Below are 17,195 nucleotides of genomic sequence, written 5' to 3' on the forward strand. Positions count from 1 at the left end.
TATTGACAAGACAGATATGTTTGGTCTTGGTTTTAATTGTATAATTATATAGTCATGTAATGTATTTGTATGACATTTCCTCATTTCATAGGTTCTTTTTTTTTCATCTTTGCACGGTCCACTTTCTGTGTGTGGGGAGGATGGGAGTGGTGCATGTGGCAGTTCTGATAGCTGGAATGATCTCAGCTTCTGTTCTAGTATTAGTATACATTTATATATTCTGATAATACTTAGCCCTCTATGTCTTTAGGCATAGTATTTATGGGGTCCCTACTGTAGCAATAATAAAATAATCCAATTATATTTCCCTCCTTCTCCCTATCACCCAGTTTTAGACAACAATATCTTCCTTAACATTTACCTTTGTACTGTTTGCTTGTATCTTGCTTCTATGCCTATTATGTGACTTGCCAATTTCAAATAATATCTGTCCACTGTATTTATTTTATCATACGGCAATCATTGTCCTTACTCTATATTCCATACTCTTTTGTCCTTCTCCACCTAATTTTTGTCAGTTTTACCATCTCTACATTTTCAATATATATGATATTTACATTCTTACCTATTACCTTAACCCTTCCATTTGTTTTCATTTTGATTCTAAGGTAAAATATGACCATATTCACTTTTTTTTTTTTTTTTTTGGAGACAAAGTCTTGCTCTATTATCCAGGCTAGAGTACAGAGGTGCAATCATAGCTGACTACAGCCTCCAACTACAACCAGTCCTTCTGTTGTGCTTTCTCCGGATAACTTCCCAGGTTAGCTGAAGTTCATCCCCTAGGAGTTCCTTCAAGACAGGCTCATTGGAACCACATTACTCCAGTTCTGGAATATGTATAACTGGTTATCTGTAGTCTTTACGCTTGGAGGGGAGCTTGGCTGAACATATAATCCTCAGGTCACCCTGTTTTTCTTTGATGATCTTATATCAGTGTGTTATTGTCTTTGGATATGAAATGCTGTTACGAAAAAATGGAAGCCACCTTGATTTAGTTCCTATTTTAAATGACTTAATATTGCTTTTTTCTTTTCAAGAGGTGGGAATGAGGTATGACTACCCAAAGAATTATTTCTTTATCTCTAAAGTACAATAATTATATTAGAATATGTCTCAGATTGACCAATCTTTGTCAGTTTTTCCTGACACATCATGAACTTTTCCAATATGTATGTTCAACTATTCTTTCTTTTCAGTAAGGTTTTATTAAACCATTATGGGGTTTTTTGTAATTTTTTTACTATTTTGGTTGTCTTCCTTGGAGACTCCAATTATGCAAATGTTAGGTTTCCTTTCCCTGATGTCTATATCTGTCATTTTCTCTTTGTTCCTTTATAACTTTTTCATTATTTCCATTTTCGTTTGCTTACTTTTATAGTTTCTGTCCTCTGTGCCCTTGGTTGTGTTTTCCATGTGGCCATTCTGCCCTGTGCTCCTTCCAACTTCACGTTTTCATCTCTTTCTTTCCTGAGTCCTGCCAGCTCATAGTTTATCACTCATTTTATCAGCCCCTGACTACTTTAATTTTTGCTTTGCATTCTGACTGCCCCATTTCTAAAAAGTTCATAGCAAAGCATTTCATATCATCTGCTCCTTGGCAAAATTTTTCAAGTAGGTATATGTCCTCTTCTATTGATAAGTTTTCATTTTGATTTTCTTTTCTTTTTTGCAGGATTTTTGAATTCAGGCTACACCATTTTAAAAAATTATTTCTCACTAAATGAGCTGAATTTTGCTCCCACCACAGAGGCAGACTGCTTCTTGCAAATATGGCTCATTTGTGTAATTCTTGTGTAGCTCCACCTCTGCTTCTCTGAATCAAATAGGTCTAAGAGGCTTCTGTCATCAGCTTCAACCTGTCTCCAAAGTTTCCATATCCACGGTTGTAAACAAAGGATGTAACATTTATATTTCATGGTGAAACCTCACTTTCAGGAACTGTATTTTGAAACTATTATGAAAATTTTCAAACACACACAAAAGTAAAGAGAATAGATAATAAACCCGTATGTAACCATTATCTGTCCTAAATAATTATCAACATTCTTCCATTAGAAAGTATATTTTTGCTAGGGCTTTCTGAGATCTGCTACCACTCTGATCTTTCAACATTCTGCATGTATCTGCTCTTCACTTACTGCTGAGTGGCCTCTAACCAATTTCAGTTGTCTTTGAGCAGCCCTTACATATATTTTGAAGTCTGTGGCTTCTATTTGTTTCCAACTTTTCTGAAAATGGATTTTGTGGGTTTGAATGATTTCCAAGAGAAAAGGGGAAAAATGCTGACTTACGCAGCCATGTTCATACTGGAAGTCCCAATAAAATATTTTTTAAATTTCTAAGCGGTTGAACTTTTTGTTTAAACTTTTGTTATTAATTTCTCATTTTATTGCATTATAATCTGTCTTGTATGATTTCTGCTTTTGGTAACTTACTACAAAACTAATATGTGATCAAATTTTGTAAGTATTCGCTGAGCATCAGGAAAAAATGTATTCTCCATTTTTTATTATTTTTATTCTCTATTTTAAAGCTATAACTTTAACTTCATGTAGCTTAAAAAACATTTACCTTGTTATTCAGATCTTTTATTTTCTTATGTATTTGTTGTCTGCTTGATAGTTAAGGAGAATGGTGTAATGAAATCCCCACTGTGACTTTAATTTCTGTCATTTTGTGCTTTTATCAGTGTGAGATATTAGTTTATACATTCTTATCCATTTTTGCTTTAAGTATTTCTAAGCTTTACTATTCTATGCATAAATATTTGAGAGTCTTTTCATTGAAATATACATCTTTTATTTATATAAAACTCTCTATTTTGTTTCCTTTGCTCTTCACTTTAAATTCTGTCTTCCTTTGGTTTACACTTACCTTGTTTGCTAAAATATTGTTTTCCAAAATCTTTATTTTTTAGCCATTCTAAGTTGTATTGTTTTAGATGTGTCTTTTAAAGACGGTACAATGAATTTTGACTTTTGATATAGTCTAAGAATCCTTGTCACTTAATGGGGAAGTTTAGTCCATTTTTATTAATTAGGAACATTAAGATGTTTTGTTCTTTTTTTACTATGCATTTTCTGTGGTTTCTGTTTTTAATGCTTTCTTGTTGTGTCTTTTGTTCCTATATTTTTCTATTTAGATTAGGAGTTGTTTCATCGCCCTATGCTAGTGATTTCTAAAATCTGTTTTCCTCCTGTACCCACTGTGTGCTCCACTCTCTCCATAATGTGGCAGGCTATTTTTCAAAGACCCACGTTGGTGATGGTGGTTTTCTTCCATTTACTTATCTTTAAAGAATCAGCGTTCCTTCCAGGTCTAGTTTTCCCCCAGAAATAGTTTGAATGCATTTTGCTTTGGACAGCTTATTTTCACTTGGATGCTGTCAGAGACCTCCTCCAAGAGGTCAAGCGGGAGGGCTGGGTGCCAATTCAGCATCCGCACCTGAGGGAGCAGCGAGGGGCCAGGGCCATGGGCCACCCTGGCAGGAGTCCTCATTCTTGCTTGGGTTGTCTGACTTTTTGGCAAGGCCACAGGACCACATGCCAGACCTAATGTGTCAGACCTTCTTCCTGGTACACAAATAGTTCTGTCTCTTTGCCCAACCTCACACACCCAACTACCAAGTCGAGGAGGAACTTGCTGCCTGAGGATCGCAGCTGCTGCTGCCTGTGCCTCATCTCTGAGCAGCCAGGTCTCCAGGCACAATTCACCAGGCAGGCCCACAGAGCAGAGACAACTATTGCTGACTGGTGAAACTGCCCTCCAGAGTGCCTAGCAGAGACTCTGTGCCAAAAGAATCACCTGAAAGCCCAGGCCACCTGCTACCCTGACAAGCTTCAACTCTCTCTCTCATCCAGTCCCCTTCAAAGGGCTCTTGGGGCCTTTCCTATGTGTCTAACAGCCTGTGCCCACCTCTCATTTTCTCCTCTCCAAGCCTGGGAGGTAATTGCAGGGTACAGAGTCTCCCCCATTTATAATCCAGAAGTAGTGTTGCCAGATTTAGTAAGTGAAAATACACAATTCCCAGTTAAATCTGAATTTCAAATAAATAACTGATACAGAACGGGGTCAGGGAAGTGCTGGGTAAAGGAGGACGGGGTCCCTGGCGAGGGCTTCACCCCCGGGCCTGTGCCCACAGACCTAGGGAGGACAGGTATTTCTGTTTTCTTGCCCAAATGCTGCATTTCCCAAGACCATCCTGGCCTGCCACACCCCCATCCTGTGCCTATAAAAACCCCCAAGATCCTAGCAGGCAGAAACACAAGTTGCTGGACATCGAGAGGAACACACCAGCAGAGGAACACACAAGCGGCGGGATGTCGAGAAGGACCCACTGGCATAGGAGCACACCAACAGGCCTCAGCAGGCCAGCAGGCCATTGACCAGTGGAACAACGTGGAGCTTGGTCCCGGTGGTGGGAGGAGAGTCCAGGCCACTGAGCAGCACGACTCCAGGAGAAAACCACCTTCCCATTCCCTCTCCCTTCTGGCTCCCCAATCTGCTGAGAGCTACTTCCACCCAACAAAACCTTGCACTCAATCTCCAAGCCCACGTGCGATCCAATTCTTTCAGCACACCAAGGCAAGAAACCCCAGGATACAGAAAGCCCTCTGTGCTTGTGATAAGGCAGGGTTCTAATTGAGCTAACACAAACCGCCTATGGATGGCTAAGCTGAAATAGCCCTCTGTAACACATGTCCACTGGGGCTTCAGCTGTAAATATTCACCTCTGGACACTGCTGTGGGGTCGGAGCCCCACAACCTGCCCATCTGCATGATTCCCTAGAGGTGTGAGCAGCAGGGCACCAAAGAAGCCAGCCACACTCCCATTGCACATCCTGCGAGGGGGATAAGGGAACTTTTCCTGTTTCATAACCAATAATTTTTAAAGAAATATGCCCCATGCAATATTTGAAGCATGCTGATATTAAAAAACTATTCACTGTTAATCTGAAATTCAAATGTGACTGGGCATCCTGAATTTTAACTGGCAACCCTAGCCAGGAGACCATGCAACTCCTTTAAGGAGTAATTTCTGAGTCACCTCTGATTATGTTCTTTAAAAGTAGTCTACTTTTTCAAAGCATAATTATATTTGTATAATTTCCTCAAAATACCACAATTTGGCTGACTCATTTCTGTTTTTTTCCACTGAAACAGGGTTTCCCATATTTTCAGATTTGTAGGTAATTTTCTGGCCCAATTGTAGGAGTTAGGGGTCAGGAGTACATTATCAAACCGACTCTCTTTTTATTTTAACACAAATTTTCTATTATAGAGAAGTTCAAATAACACTGAAAGACATGCAATAGGACAACAAATCCCTGTGTACCCATCTCCAAGCTTTAACTATTTTCAGTGTCATGCAATATTAATAATGTTGACTATTTTGAAAATCAGTGAGGGGGCCACCCTGATTTTGGGAAGGGGTGGGGGGCTGGGGCGTGTTAACACAGATCATTTCACCTCTAAACACTTCCATATTCTTCAGCATTCTCCCGGGAATACTGTCTTGGTTATCCCAGCCCACACTCGCTTAGGGCTGTAAATCGGTGGGTGGCTTTCTCACCCAGCTGGTCTAGCAGCATTCATCACCCTCAGACACCGAATGAGGAGACAAATGCAAATAGATCTACTGCATGAGCTCTCTTTCTGTTGTGTCTCCCACTGCCCAGCACACACACACACAGAGACTGTCAGACTGAAGAGAGGCCTTACCTTCAGGGTGTCAAAATCCTTCTCCAAGTAGGAGCCGCATTTTTCCCTCTCCCCTATGGAGGCAAAGAATTTGCTCCACCAATCAATGAACTCTTCCTCCTGAGTGGGTAGAAAGAAAGAGACCATTTCAGAAACAGGACTCGCCAAGCAGCGTCCTTCAGAGTTGGAAACCCTCCCTCTGCTGCTGGGCCGCTCTGGACCACAAGGCTTTCCTAAGGGTGATTTGGGGGAGCAGAGAGAGGAAACCTCCGCCTCTCCTGGGGCAAAGACTGTAGACTGAGGAAGAGGTTTCAGCATTTGGTTGGTGTTGAGAGGCGGAGGCTCTATCCCTGGCTCTGCCCCCCAGGCATGTGTGTTTCTGTCAAACTCCCCGGCCTCCCTTTTCCTTTCTGTGAAGTGGGCATAAGCATCTTCGTAGTTCCTGCATCCCAGGGACACAACACACTGAGACCAAAATCAGAAGGTACATAGGGTAGCTCTTAAGGGAAAATGTCAATAATGTATCATTTATGAACAAAATGCAGTAGATCCAGGAAAATTCAGACCCAAAAGAGTTTTATCTATTCTGCCCACCCGCCTCCCTACCCAGGCAATAAATGAAGCATTGGAAATCAGCACTTAACCTCCCCAAGGTCAAATCAAGGCAGAGTCCCTGAAAATCAACTAATACTAAGTGTCCTTTATTCCAAAGACACTGCTAAATGTGAGGTATTAGGTGAAAAGAAAGGAAGTATGTGACAGCACAAATTTTCTGTGTGACATCCACATCCTTCCTCCAGTCACTCCTATTTGCAGGAAAAGATGGACAGGCCTGTTGTGGCAAATCCTGACCTCCCCACCTTTTAACTCCTCCTGTACATGGTGTGTCTGCAGGCCCTCTTAGCTCTGGTGTCTAGAATATTCCTTCAGCTGTGTCCTGTCTCAGCGGGTGGGGTGTCCTATCACCTAGAGGGTCACCAAGCTCCCTGAAGGTGAGATGGTCAGTTCACCCCAAAAGCCCACAAAGGTCCCATCACTCAGTCTGAGCCAATCTGTACCATTAGAGCTCATCTGGTTTAGTGGGAAGGGCCAAGGACACGGCGTCAGGAGCTCATTCTGGAACTCGCTTTCCTCCTCTGTATGAGAAGGTAGGCTAGAAGATCTCCCAGGAGCCTGCTCTAATTCTCCACCAGGAACTGAACATCTATCACAGAGTTTCTGAAAATGCTGCTGGCCCCTTCAAACTAAAGCCAAGTGCTCTGAGCTCCAGCTTACTAAGGGCAAACACAACTGGTGCCCAGCCAAGGGTTCCTGAACAGGCATCCTGGGGAGAGGGTAGGAGGAGGTTCTCGAGTCTCCACCCATCCTGGAAGTGTGGTCCTAACACACCTTGTGTGGCCGGGTGGTCTCCAGACACACCACACAGGGAACGTGTACCAGAGTGAGGCTGAATCTGCAGCCAGGCCCTACCAGACCCACTTACCCGGAGGGTCTTCTGCAGCCGGGAGAGAGGAAACAAGGTCAGGTGGGGTAGGGTACAGCATGGCCGAGCTTTCTGACTTGTAACCACTCTAGAAAAAGCCAGCTTAGAGCAAGGCAGACCCAAGCCTTGATGTTTAAAGTTCAATTTAAAGAAAAAGATGCTATGGGTGACACACATATACAGACATACATATCAAACTCACAGGATGGCCTACACGCGGAAGAACAGACTTACAAAGTCACGTCCAAAGGAGATGTGTATGCTAAAACACACATATGCCCCCACAGAAACACACAACTGCACATACTGGCACACAGGCAAACGTGGACACTTAGGTAGAAATGGTTAGAATGGAATCCAATTTAGCTGTTGAGTCCCCCTAAATCTTTATTTTTCTTTCCCAGCCCAAATACTTAAAGGTTTGAGTTTATAACTCAGGCTCAGAGTCAGGTACAGACAGACAACCAACCAGTGAGTTCTATACAAAGAAAAGACAGGAACAAGAATTGTGGGGAAGGTATCACACTTCCCTCAATCCTGAATAACCAAGTAAATTTCCAAAGGAATTAGAGACAGATAGTCTGAATAATACCATTAACAGTGACAACTAAAATAGACAAACATTATGTACACTAAAAACAGAAGATATACCTTCTTTTCCAGCATCTTTGGAGCACTTAGAAAAAAATTAAAAAGCCACACAGCAAATTTCAGTAAAGTCCCAGAAATAAAACCACTATCAGTCACACTTTCTGACCATACTGCAATAAAACTAGAAAAATGAGAAATTTTAAATAAAATACTAACCTTTTGGAAATTTAAAGGCGTATGCTTAAAGCCCTCCTGGGTCAAAGAGAAAACCAAAACTAAAATCTTGGATACTTAGGAAATACCAACAATAGGAGACACATGTCCCAAAACATACGGGTTGTAGCTAAGCCTGTATTCAAAAAAAAAAAATTTATCTTAAGTGTTTTCACTTTTATACAAAAGGAATGAAAATAAATTACTTGATAATTCAAGAAATTAGAAAGGGCAGAAAGACCAAAGAAAATTGTAAATAGAAATGAATATATTAGAAAGGAGAATATTACAATTGATAATGAAACCCCAGAGCAAGATTTCAAAAGACCACTAAAATAGATAAACATTTATCAAATCTAATTTTTAAAAGTAGATATACTATTAGGAATGAGAAAAATCAAATAAAAAGATAGCATAGCAGACAATGAAAATATTAATAGGTTTATGAGGCTGAAATTAATGACAAAATCTTAGAAAATGTAGATGAAGTAAATGATTTTCTAGGAAAATAAAAATTGCCAAAATTGATTCAAAAGTAGTAGAAAACATGAAGAGATCAATAACCTTAAAAGAAAGTGGAAAAGATCTCAATGAACTACTCCCAAAAAAAGACAGGAGGCCAAGATCATTTCTTTGGGGGAAAATTCTATGAGAGTTTCAAAGAATAAATCATTCTTTGTTCCAGAGCATATAAAAAGACAAAAGTTTTTATATTCGTTTTATAAAGCAAAGCTTGACAAAGCAACACACACACACATACACACACACACACACACGGATTAATCTCATTCCTGAAGAGAGACATAAAGATCCTAAATAAAACACTAACGAACAGATGGCAGCAGTCAATCTGGCGTGGTCAAGCTGGGTTATTCTAGAATACAAGAGTGGCTCAGCATCAGTGAGTCAGGAGAGGAAACCCACAGGATCATCTAGCAGAGATCTGAAAACTATGGCCTACTGGCCGGCCACCTAGTTTTGTAATTTAAATATCAATATATTTTGTAGCAGCTTTCAGCTACAATTGCAGAGTTGAGTCATTGCAACAAAGACCTTATGTCCCCCAAGCCTAAAATACTTACTATCTGACCCTTTAAAAAAAATTTGCCAGCCCCTAGTTTATAAGATGCAAAACAAAAACAAAAAAAATGGATGTTTAAGAGGTTAGAATTTTTCATTTATTCTCAAATGAACCTCTCAGTGAATTAAAAATAAAAGGAAGCTTTCTTAGCATTATAAAGAATATTTTAAAGCAATAGTCAGCACTGTGTTTGACAGTATCAGGCTTTCTCCCTTCTGGGCTCTTGCACATATAGGTGCCTCTGCCAATAATTTTCATGTGATATAGACATAAAGAAGCAGTAGAGCAGGGTGGGTGAGAGCCAGGACCCAGAAGCTAGACTGCCAGTGTTCAAATCCTGCCACGCTCAGTGGTGTGACATTGGGTCACTACTTAACCTCTCTCGGACTCAATTATCTGTAATGGAAAAATAATAGTATCAATTTGACAGTTATTGTGAGGAATCAATGAGTCAATAAAGAGAGAGTGCTCAGAACTGTGCCTACACATAAATGCAACGTAAGTGTTTATTGCTCTTACTGATAATGGTAATATTGCTGTTGTTGCATGGACCTGGTTAGCTTCTTGGCCAAGAGCTAATCTCCTACAAACTGCTGGTGGGGCACAGATGGCCACAGTCATTCCAGAAGGCAAATTGGCTGCATGTTTCCATAGCCTAAAAGAACATGCACTTTGACACAGCAATCTTATTCCAGAATTCTATCCAAAGAAAGTAATCATGGATATGCATAAAGATTTTACTTCATTTAAGACAGTGAAAAATTGGAAGCAACTTAAGTGTCCAACAATAAGGAACTGTTTGGACCTGAGCTGTTTGGAACGGAACGGTACCTCCATATGATTAAACATTATACAACCTAAAAAGTGATGCTGGAAAAATATATTTACTGACATGAAAAGTTACTCACAACTGATGAGATTTATAAAGGGTTAAAAAATAATGTGATCTCATTTTAACAAAAGGACTAAACCCCAGAAGTTCATAGTGGCACTCTGAATGGTAAAATTGTACATGTTTTATTACTTTTATTTTGTGTATAACTCAAAAATTTCTAATTTTTCATTGTATGCAAGTATTCCTTGCATAGCTTTAAAAATTAAAAATTTTTAAATAAAGAACAACAGCAAGATGCTTCAAAATACACTATCAACGAAGTCAAAAGACAACTCACAGAATAGGAGAAAATATTTGCAAATCATATATTTGATAAGGGATTTGTATCCAGAATATATAGAGAACTCACAACTCAATAATAAAAAGACAAATCATCCAATTTTAAAATGGGCAGTGGATTTAAGTTGACATTCCCCAGAGAAGATATACAAATGGCCAATAGCACATGGAAAGATGCTCCACGTCATTAGACATCACAGAAATGCAAATCAATACCTCAATGAGAAACCACTTCACACCTGCTAGAATGGCTATCATCATAAAGTCAGATAATAAGTGTTGGTGAAGACATGGAGAAATTGGAAGCCTTGTACACTGCTGGTGAGGATGTAAAATGTTGCAGCACTTTGAAAAACAGTTTGGCAGTTCCTCAAAACATTAAACGTAGAGTTGCCATATGGCCTAGCAATTCCATTCCTAGGTATATATCCAAGAGAAATGAAAACTTATGTCTACACAAAAACTTGTACACGAATGTTCAAAGCAGCATTATTCATAACAGCTAAAGGGTGGAAAGACTCAAATATGAATCAACTGAGGCATGGATAAAGAAAATGTGATATATCCTTACACTGGCACATTATTTGGTAATAAAAAGGGAATGAAGAACTGATACATGTTATGACATAGATGAACCTAGAAAACCTTATGCTAAGTGAAAGAATTTAATCACAAAAGACCACATATTGTAGGATTTCATTTATATGAAGCTCCAGAATAGGCAAATATACACAAACAAAAAATATTTAGTGGTTGCCAGGGGCTGGGAGTGGTTGGGAGGGACTGCTCACTACTTAACCTCTTTAGGACTCCATTTATCTAATCTGTAATGGAAAAATAATGTATAAATTTGACAGTTATTGTGAGGAATAAATGCTCTTCAGTACTTTTTTTTTTTTTCCAGTGATGAGGATATTCTAAAATGGATTCCGGTCATGGTTGCACAACCCTGTTAATATACTACAAACCACTAAATTGTACACTTTAAATAAGAACCTGTATTCACATGGATTATCTCAATAAAGTTGCTAAAATTAAAAAGAACAAATGATCAAATACAACCATATAACATCAAACAAAAGAATAAAAGCAGGAATCTCAAGTGTTTCTTTCTAAGGAAATAAGAGTTCAATTTTTTTTTTAATAGAACAAGCTATTTACCACCAACAGGACCTAAATCTTACCACACTCTGTTTTCCCCAAGTTCCCCTCTTGGCTGCAATTCCCTCTTCCTTCAAAGTTCCAGGTGATGTCTGGCGGCTGCTGTTCCCCAGCAGACTCACAGCTGCTGAGACGAATGGCCTCCCGGCCACACCAGCTGGCTGGCTGCTCAGTGACTTTTACCCCCATTTTCGTCCTGCATCCCACAAGTAAACCCTCTTCTAATCAATGGCCCGCATATTTAATAGCAATTAGGCATGTGGCAGAATCATGATTTACATATTAACTAATATTTTCTTGGCCCTACAATGCTTTGTTTACCCCCTCGCCCTTTCCTTCTCCTAAACTCCTTCCACCTCTCTTGTTCCATTGTACTTCTGGCCAACGCCACCTGGGGTTAAATCCAGCTCTTCTCCACTTCACATCAGCCCCCCACAACCAAATGTGGCTGAAGGAAACCATGAAACCAGCTGCTGGGTCTCACACCAAGTTCCCGGCACAGCTTCAAGGAGCCCCAGTGCCGCCCAGCACCTCATCTCACTTCCCTGGCCCTTTATTTGTCCCTTCTCCTGATACCACCTGCCACACTCATCCTCTCTCCAGCCCTCTAGCACCTCCTCCCTGGCCTTATGCTCAGCCTGTGTCCCTGCTTCCTTTCTCCTAAAAGCAGAATTAACCAGAAGAGACTTGCCCAAGCCCCCACCAGCACCCATGCCATGTGCTACCTTCCCTTCTGCTCCTGTGGGTGCTCGGCTTGCACCCCAGCCCAAGACCAACCTCTGCCCTCATGCCTGGGGCTCATCCCTTCTGGTCCATTCAAGGCCATCACTCCATGACTCTCCCCACCCTCTCCTGTGTCACCAACATCCCTCCCCTCTGGGTCATTCCAGTTAGCCTTCACACATAGGCACCAGTGCCCCACTATTCACAGAATATGTCTCTCTCTCTGCCCACACATTCCCTTTTGGCTTCCACCTCATTACCTTCGCCCCTTTACAGAAAAACTTTTAGAAAGAGTTGTCCACACTTATTGTCTCTAATTTTTATCTTTCCATTCTCTGTCCTCCCTCAAAACATTCTTATCAAGGTCACCACTGACTCAGGCCTCACTAATCAATCCAGCAGCAGTATTTGGCAGAAGTGGTCACTCCTCTGCCCCTGAAGCATCTCCCCTCGCCTTGCAGAGCTCCACTGTCTGGAGCACCACAGTGTTGTCCTCCCATCTCACCGGCCACACCTGTGCAGTCTTCTTTGCTGCCTCCTTGTCACCCATGCTTTGGCCATCTGAGTGCCTCGGGGGTCAGTGCTTGAGCCCCTCCTCTCTATCCACTCTCGCTCCCTTGGGAGGAACACTATTCTCCCGATAGATCCCTAAGCCACTTCCTCATTTCCTTCTTGTCTTGATTCCAGTGCAGCCTCAGTCTCACCCTCGTTATTTTCCATATTGTAAATCACAATCCCCTCTCAACAATTCCTATTCCCTCTTGGTTGCTTTTTCTCCACAGTGATTATCTCCATCTGATATCCCATAGATTTTACGTGGGTATTAATATTGTTTATTGTATCTCCTTCTCCATGAAGGCAGAGCCCTTCATCTTTTTTCTTTTTCTTTTTTTTTTTTTTTTTTTTTTGAGACAGAGTCTTGCTCTGTCGCCCAGGCTGGAGTGCGGTGGCACTATCTCAGCTCACTGCAAGCTCTGCCTCCCAGGTTCAAGCAATTCTCCTGCCTCAGCCTCCCGAGTAGCTGGGATTACAGGTGTGTGCCACCACACCCAGCTAATTTTTGTTATTTTTAGTAGAGATGGGGTTTCACCATGTTGGCCAGGCTGGTCTCAAACTCCTGGCCTCACATGATCCACCCGCCTCTGCCTCCCAAAGTGCTGGGATTACAGGCATGAGCCACCGCACCCAGCCCCCTTTATCTTTTGTAACACTCATAACCTCAATGCTTAGAACATTGCCTGAAAGACATAATTGCAGTTGTGTCAATATTTGATGGATACAGGAATGCCTAAACAGCAGAATGTGGGGAAAGAGGGGGTGATCCTTGGCTTTTAAGTTTACAAAGGCTGATCATGTGCCATTAAAATAATAGGTTTAAAAGAATGTTTTGTCCAGCCAGTTTTTCCCCATCATAGGCAAAAGAAATGAAAGCGTAGAAAGAGAAAGGAAGCAAGAACTAGAGACTTGTGATAGTTTCTGATAAGGCACCGCACACCCTGCCTCCAGGTCAGCTCCAGAGTGTACACGGAACAGACCCCTCTATAACTTTGGGGGTCCAGGCAGCAGCAGCCACCCAGAAGTTGCCAGAGGAATTGGATGTGAGGCAATTGACTGGAGATGGCTGCGTGGGTGTCATGGAGACAGAGGCTAAGCCCTTGGAATTTCCCATAGACCCCAGAGTGTCACGGGAGAGCTGCTTAATGGTGCCCCACTCCCTGTAGGGCTTGAAAGTTAGTGGAGAGAGAAAGAGCCAGGAAAACTGGAAGCATTTGGGGGCTGAAATGAGAAGATGCAATATGGCCTGTGTGCCCAGAAATCAGTGGGTCTCTAAATGTCAGAGTAGACACATACTGGTGACCAGGACTTCCTCCCTGTGGAGGTCATGACATTATGGAAGCCCAACCCAGAACTGAGCTGCTTCCCAGGGTTAAGGAGGAAGATAGCCCAGACTGCCTAAGTTTAAACCTAAAATGTTGAAGATTACCAGGGTGTTTCTGCCATCAGGAAAAATGTGGGCTCACAGGAGAGATTAAGTTGATTTACAGAAAAATAAAGTTATATTTTTAACACACTCACAGATATGACTTGAAAATATCATTTCTGCTATTTCACTAATCTGGCTTCTGATGGAGTTATTTCAAGCCCACTTCTCCCTTCTCTTCCCCAGGAAGCCCAGGAATAAGTTAGCACACCCATAAGAAAGAGCCCCACAAAAAACAGGACAGCTATTCCATGTCTGAACTCAGAGGTGCCAAAGCCAACTAACCCTCTGATGTTAATGGAATCCCATATTCCAAAGCTCCAAAAGGGAAATGGTGGTATGTTTTCTCATTCCAAATGTGTTTTTTACCTCATTTTGCAATAGCTAAGCATCCAGTTTTGGAACATGGCAAGGAGGAAAAAGAAACACAAAAGGTTTGATATTTGAGGTGTCACCTGAGGCTTTAACAAGAAGTCTGGCCATTAAAACACCACTCCCCCATGCTCAAGGTTCAAGGCCCCTCATTGTGCAGTCAGCCAACCCAGTAAGTCTGATCAAGGCATGGACTGGAAGCCTCTCCAGTTTCAGCTAATAGCCAATATGCAGTTCCTGGGCAGCCAGAGCAAAATAGCAGAGATCTATTTCTCCAGACTTGATCCAGTCTAATGAGCACCTTAATCCCCCTGAAGACCCAAATCAGTATGATACGTTCCAAATATTTAATCTCCCATCATCATTCAGTAGACCTAACACATTTCATGAATATGGGTAGAAAAACTGGCAATAATAATTCCTTTCTGTGAAGTCAGGAAGCAGGAGACAGGCGGCAGGTACAGAACTTGTTTTCTCTCCCCACGATGACCAGTTGAATCAAAGAGAAAAATTTCTGGTCAAATCCATTTGTCACCAAGGTTATAACGTTAAACCTTGGGTCACCATACAGAACCATATGCCCAACTCTTTAAAAAAAATGTGGTCTACTATTGTTTATAATTTTAAGTAGGCCTTCATGCCTATGTCAACCCAGAGATAGACATCCTAGACTGTGCTGAAAGTAATTTCCCTCGTAGTACAAATCATCATCATCAAGATAATAACATAACAACCCAACACTGGGGTTACTGTAAGGCTCAGAGTAGATATCTACAAAGATATGCTGTAACCTGTAAAGTTTACCATGATTAATACTCTCGTTGATATTGCCAGTGTCATCAGTTTGATCTCCAGCACTGCTACCCCATAGCTCTACATCTGTATTACTGGAATCACGGTACAAAGGTTCCTCTAATTCTTTCATGTCCTGAGATTTAGGAAATGGACTATTTACTCATGTACACATGAATAAACACATAAGTAACATAAAATTACTCGTGTCTACATGTAGACCAGACAAACCCCCAGACATGCAAATACCCTGACTTCAAACCTACCCCACCCTGTGTATACCAAATCACTTATGCCCCCCAAAGCCACATAGACATATGCCCACAACCAGCCACCACGTTGATTCAGCGGAACTCCACACACTCATAACAAAAGTCACTTAATTATTTCTACAGGTGGAACACTGGGCTTTCAAGCTCTTGTTGACACTCCCTGCAGTCCAGCCTCCTAGTCTGTGGAGGGGATCATTACTCCACCTACTCTGACTTCTGGATCAGCAGAGGTGGGAAAGAAGTGAAGACCTTTAACCAAAATGCTGAATTGCTTCCAAAGGCCCAGCGACTACATGGGCCTGACATCCAGTAAAGTCAAACAGATGGCAAGGGGACCTGATCACTTGACTATTGGCCTGCTCCAGATAGGGGACTCACAGAGTGTCGGGGAGCTGTGGGGAACCCCAGGTTGCTGGTGCTTTCTCAATTCAGGAGCCTAAGATAGATCCTTGGGGGCCCATGACTGGATTCTCTGAGGGCACCATGACCCCACACAACTATGCAGAAAGCCTAGAGGAATGGAACCTAGCCAGTAGGTGAATGAAAGAAGCTTCCATCGGACTCTTCAAACATATGAAGAAAGCAACAAAACATGACTAATTCAGAATCTGTGACAATTCCAATAGGGCCTGGGCAGCATACCTTATCTTCCTTCTGCTTATGTAGACAATTTTGCTTAACAAGAGTTCCAACTACTTAAGAGAAAAACTATTTTTGAAGGCCTTCCCAAGACTGCAGAAGCATTCATCAAGCTACAGACCCTAATATTAGCTCTCCTAAATTCAATTTTAAGAGGATTTGGGGGGAGCCTACTATGTGCCAAAGTCAACCTACTTCCTAGTTACTGTGTGCATTTTCATACACAAAATCACATTACTTTTCAAATATTTTATATTTTGAACTTGTTGCTAATTTGCTCTGATTTCCCTGTGCCTCGGTTAATGTAGAGAAGAGTTAAAGACAAAAGGTGGGTTAATAAGCTTCACCAAGCACACTCAGAGGGGTCTTGTGCTCAGCAGTGAGCGCTGTACCAACTTCCAAGCACTATTTTGACCCAGGCTAGGGAGTAGCCAGTGCATAGGACCAATAGGGATAGGAAGACATCAAGTTAGACCTCAGAAAGAGTTGCCTATGCCGTAGATTTCCAAGGGAAGCCAAGAATATCCCTCTAGGAAGAGATGAGTGTTTTTTCTCTAGACGGGAAAACAGATCCCTCTCAGACCAGGGGAAAGACCTCTTGGGGCAGGGGGTGGTGGAGGGGTTATGTCAGGATGAGGTGTAGGCAAGGAAGGCTGGATGGTGGGAGCCAGGGCCTCCTCCTCCCTGATGAAGCCCTGAAGTTTGCCAGACAAGTTTCACCCCAGGCTGTCCCCCCTGCAGTGTGCAGCGAGGGAGGAGGGGTGCACCCCCGAGGAGACCACAGGAATGCCAAGCAGGGAAAAGGCGCCCCGAGCCAAGGGCTCCGGCAACGAGGATCCAATATCGGAGGGTGACTCCAGCCCCCGTAACAGGAGAGACCGTGAAGTATGTGCTCTGCTTCCCAACCAGCAAACACAGCAAATAACCAATTACTCCAAATAGCTAACAGATTTCGGCTCTGATTCCCTCCCCTCACCTCCCCCTGTGCTTTCACTTGTCATTTGATGGGT

The 17,195-nt window shown here is 41.9% G+C and overlaps 1 protein-coding gene across 16 annotated transcripts in view; it reads right to left on the reverse strand.

The window, feature by feature from the left end:
- The window catches only part of DYSF (dysferlin), a 232,878-nt gene that overhangs the window by 37,043 nt on the left and 178,640 nt on the right, over window positions 1–17,195 (reverse strand). For all 16 annotated transcript variants that reach the window (XM_054475263.1, XM_054475258.1, XM_054475261.1 and 13 more), the window contains one exon: window positions 5,725–5,823. In XM_054475263.1, the coding sequence (XP_054331238.1) occupies window positions 5,725–5,823 (99 nt within the window). The remainder of the gene's footprint in view (window positions 1–5,724; window positions 5,824–17,195) is intronic.

Source organism: Pongo pygmaeus, chromosome 12, assembly GCF_028885625.2.
Source record: "Pongo pygmaeus isolate AG05252 chromosome 12, NHGRI_mPonPyg2-v2.0_pri, whole genome shotgun sequence".
In the NCBI taxonomy this organism is placed as follows: domain Eukaryota; kingdom Metazoa; phylum Chordata; class Mammalia; order Primates; family Hominidae; genus Pongo; species Pongo pygmaeus.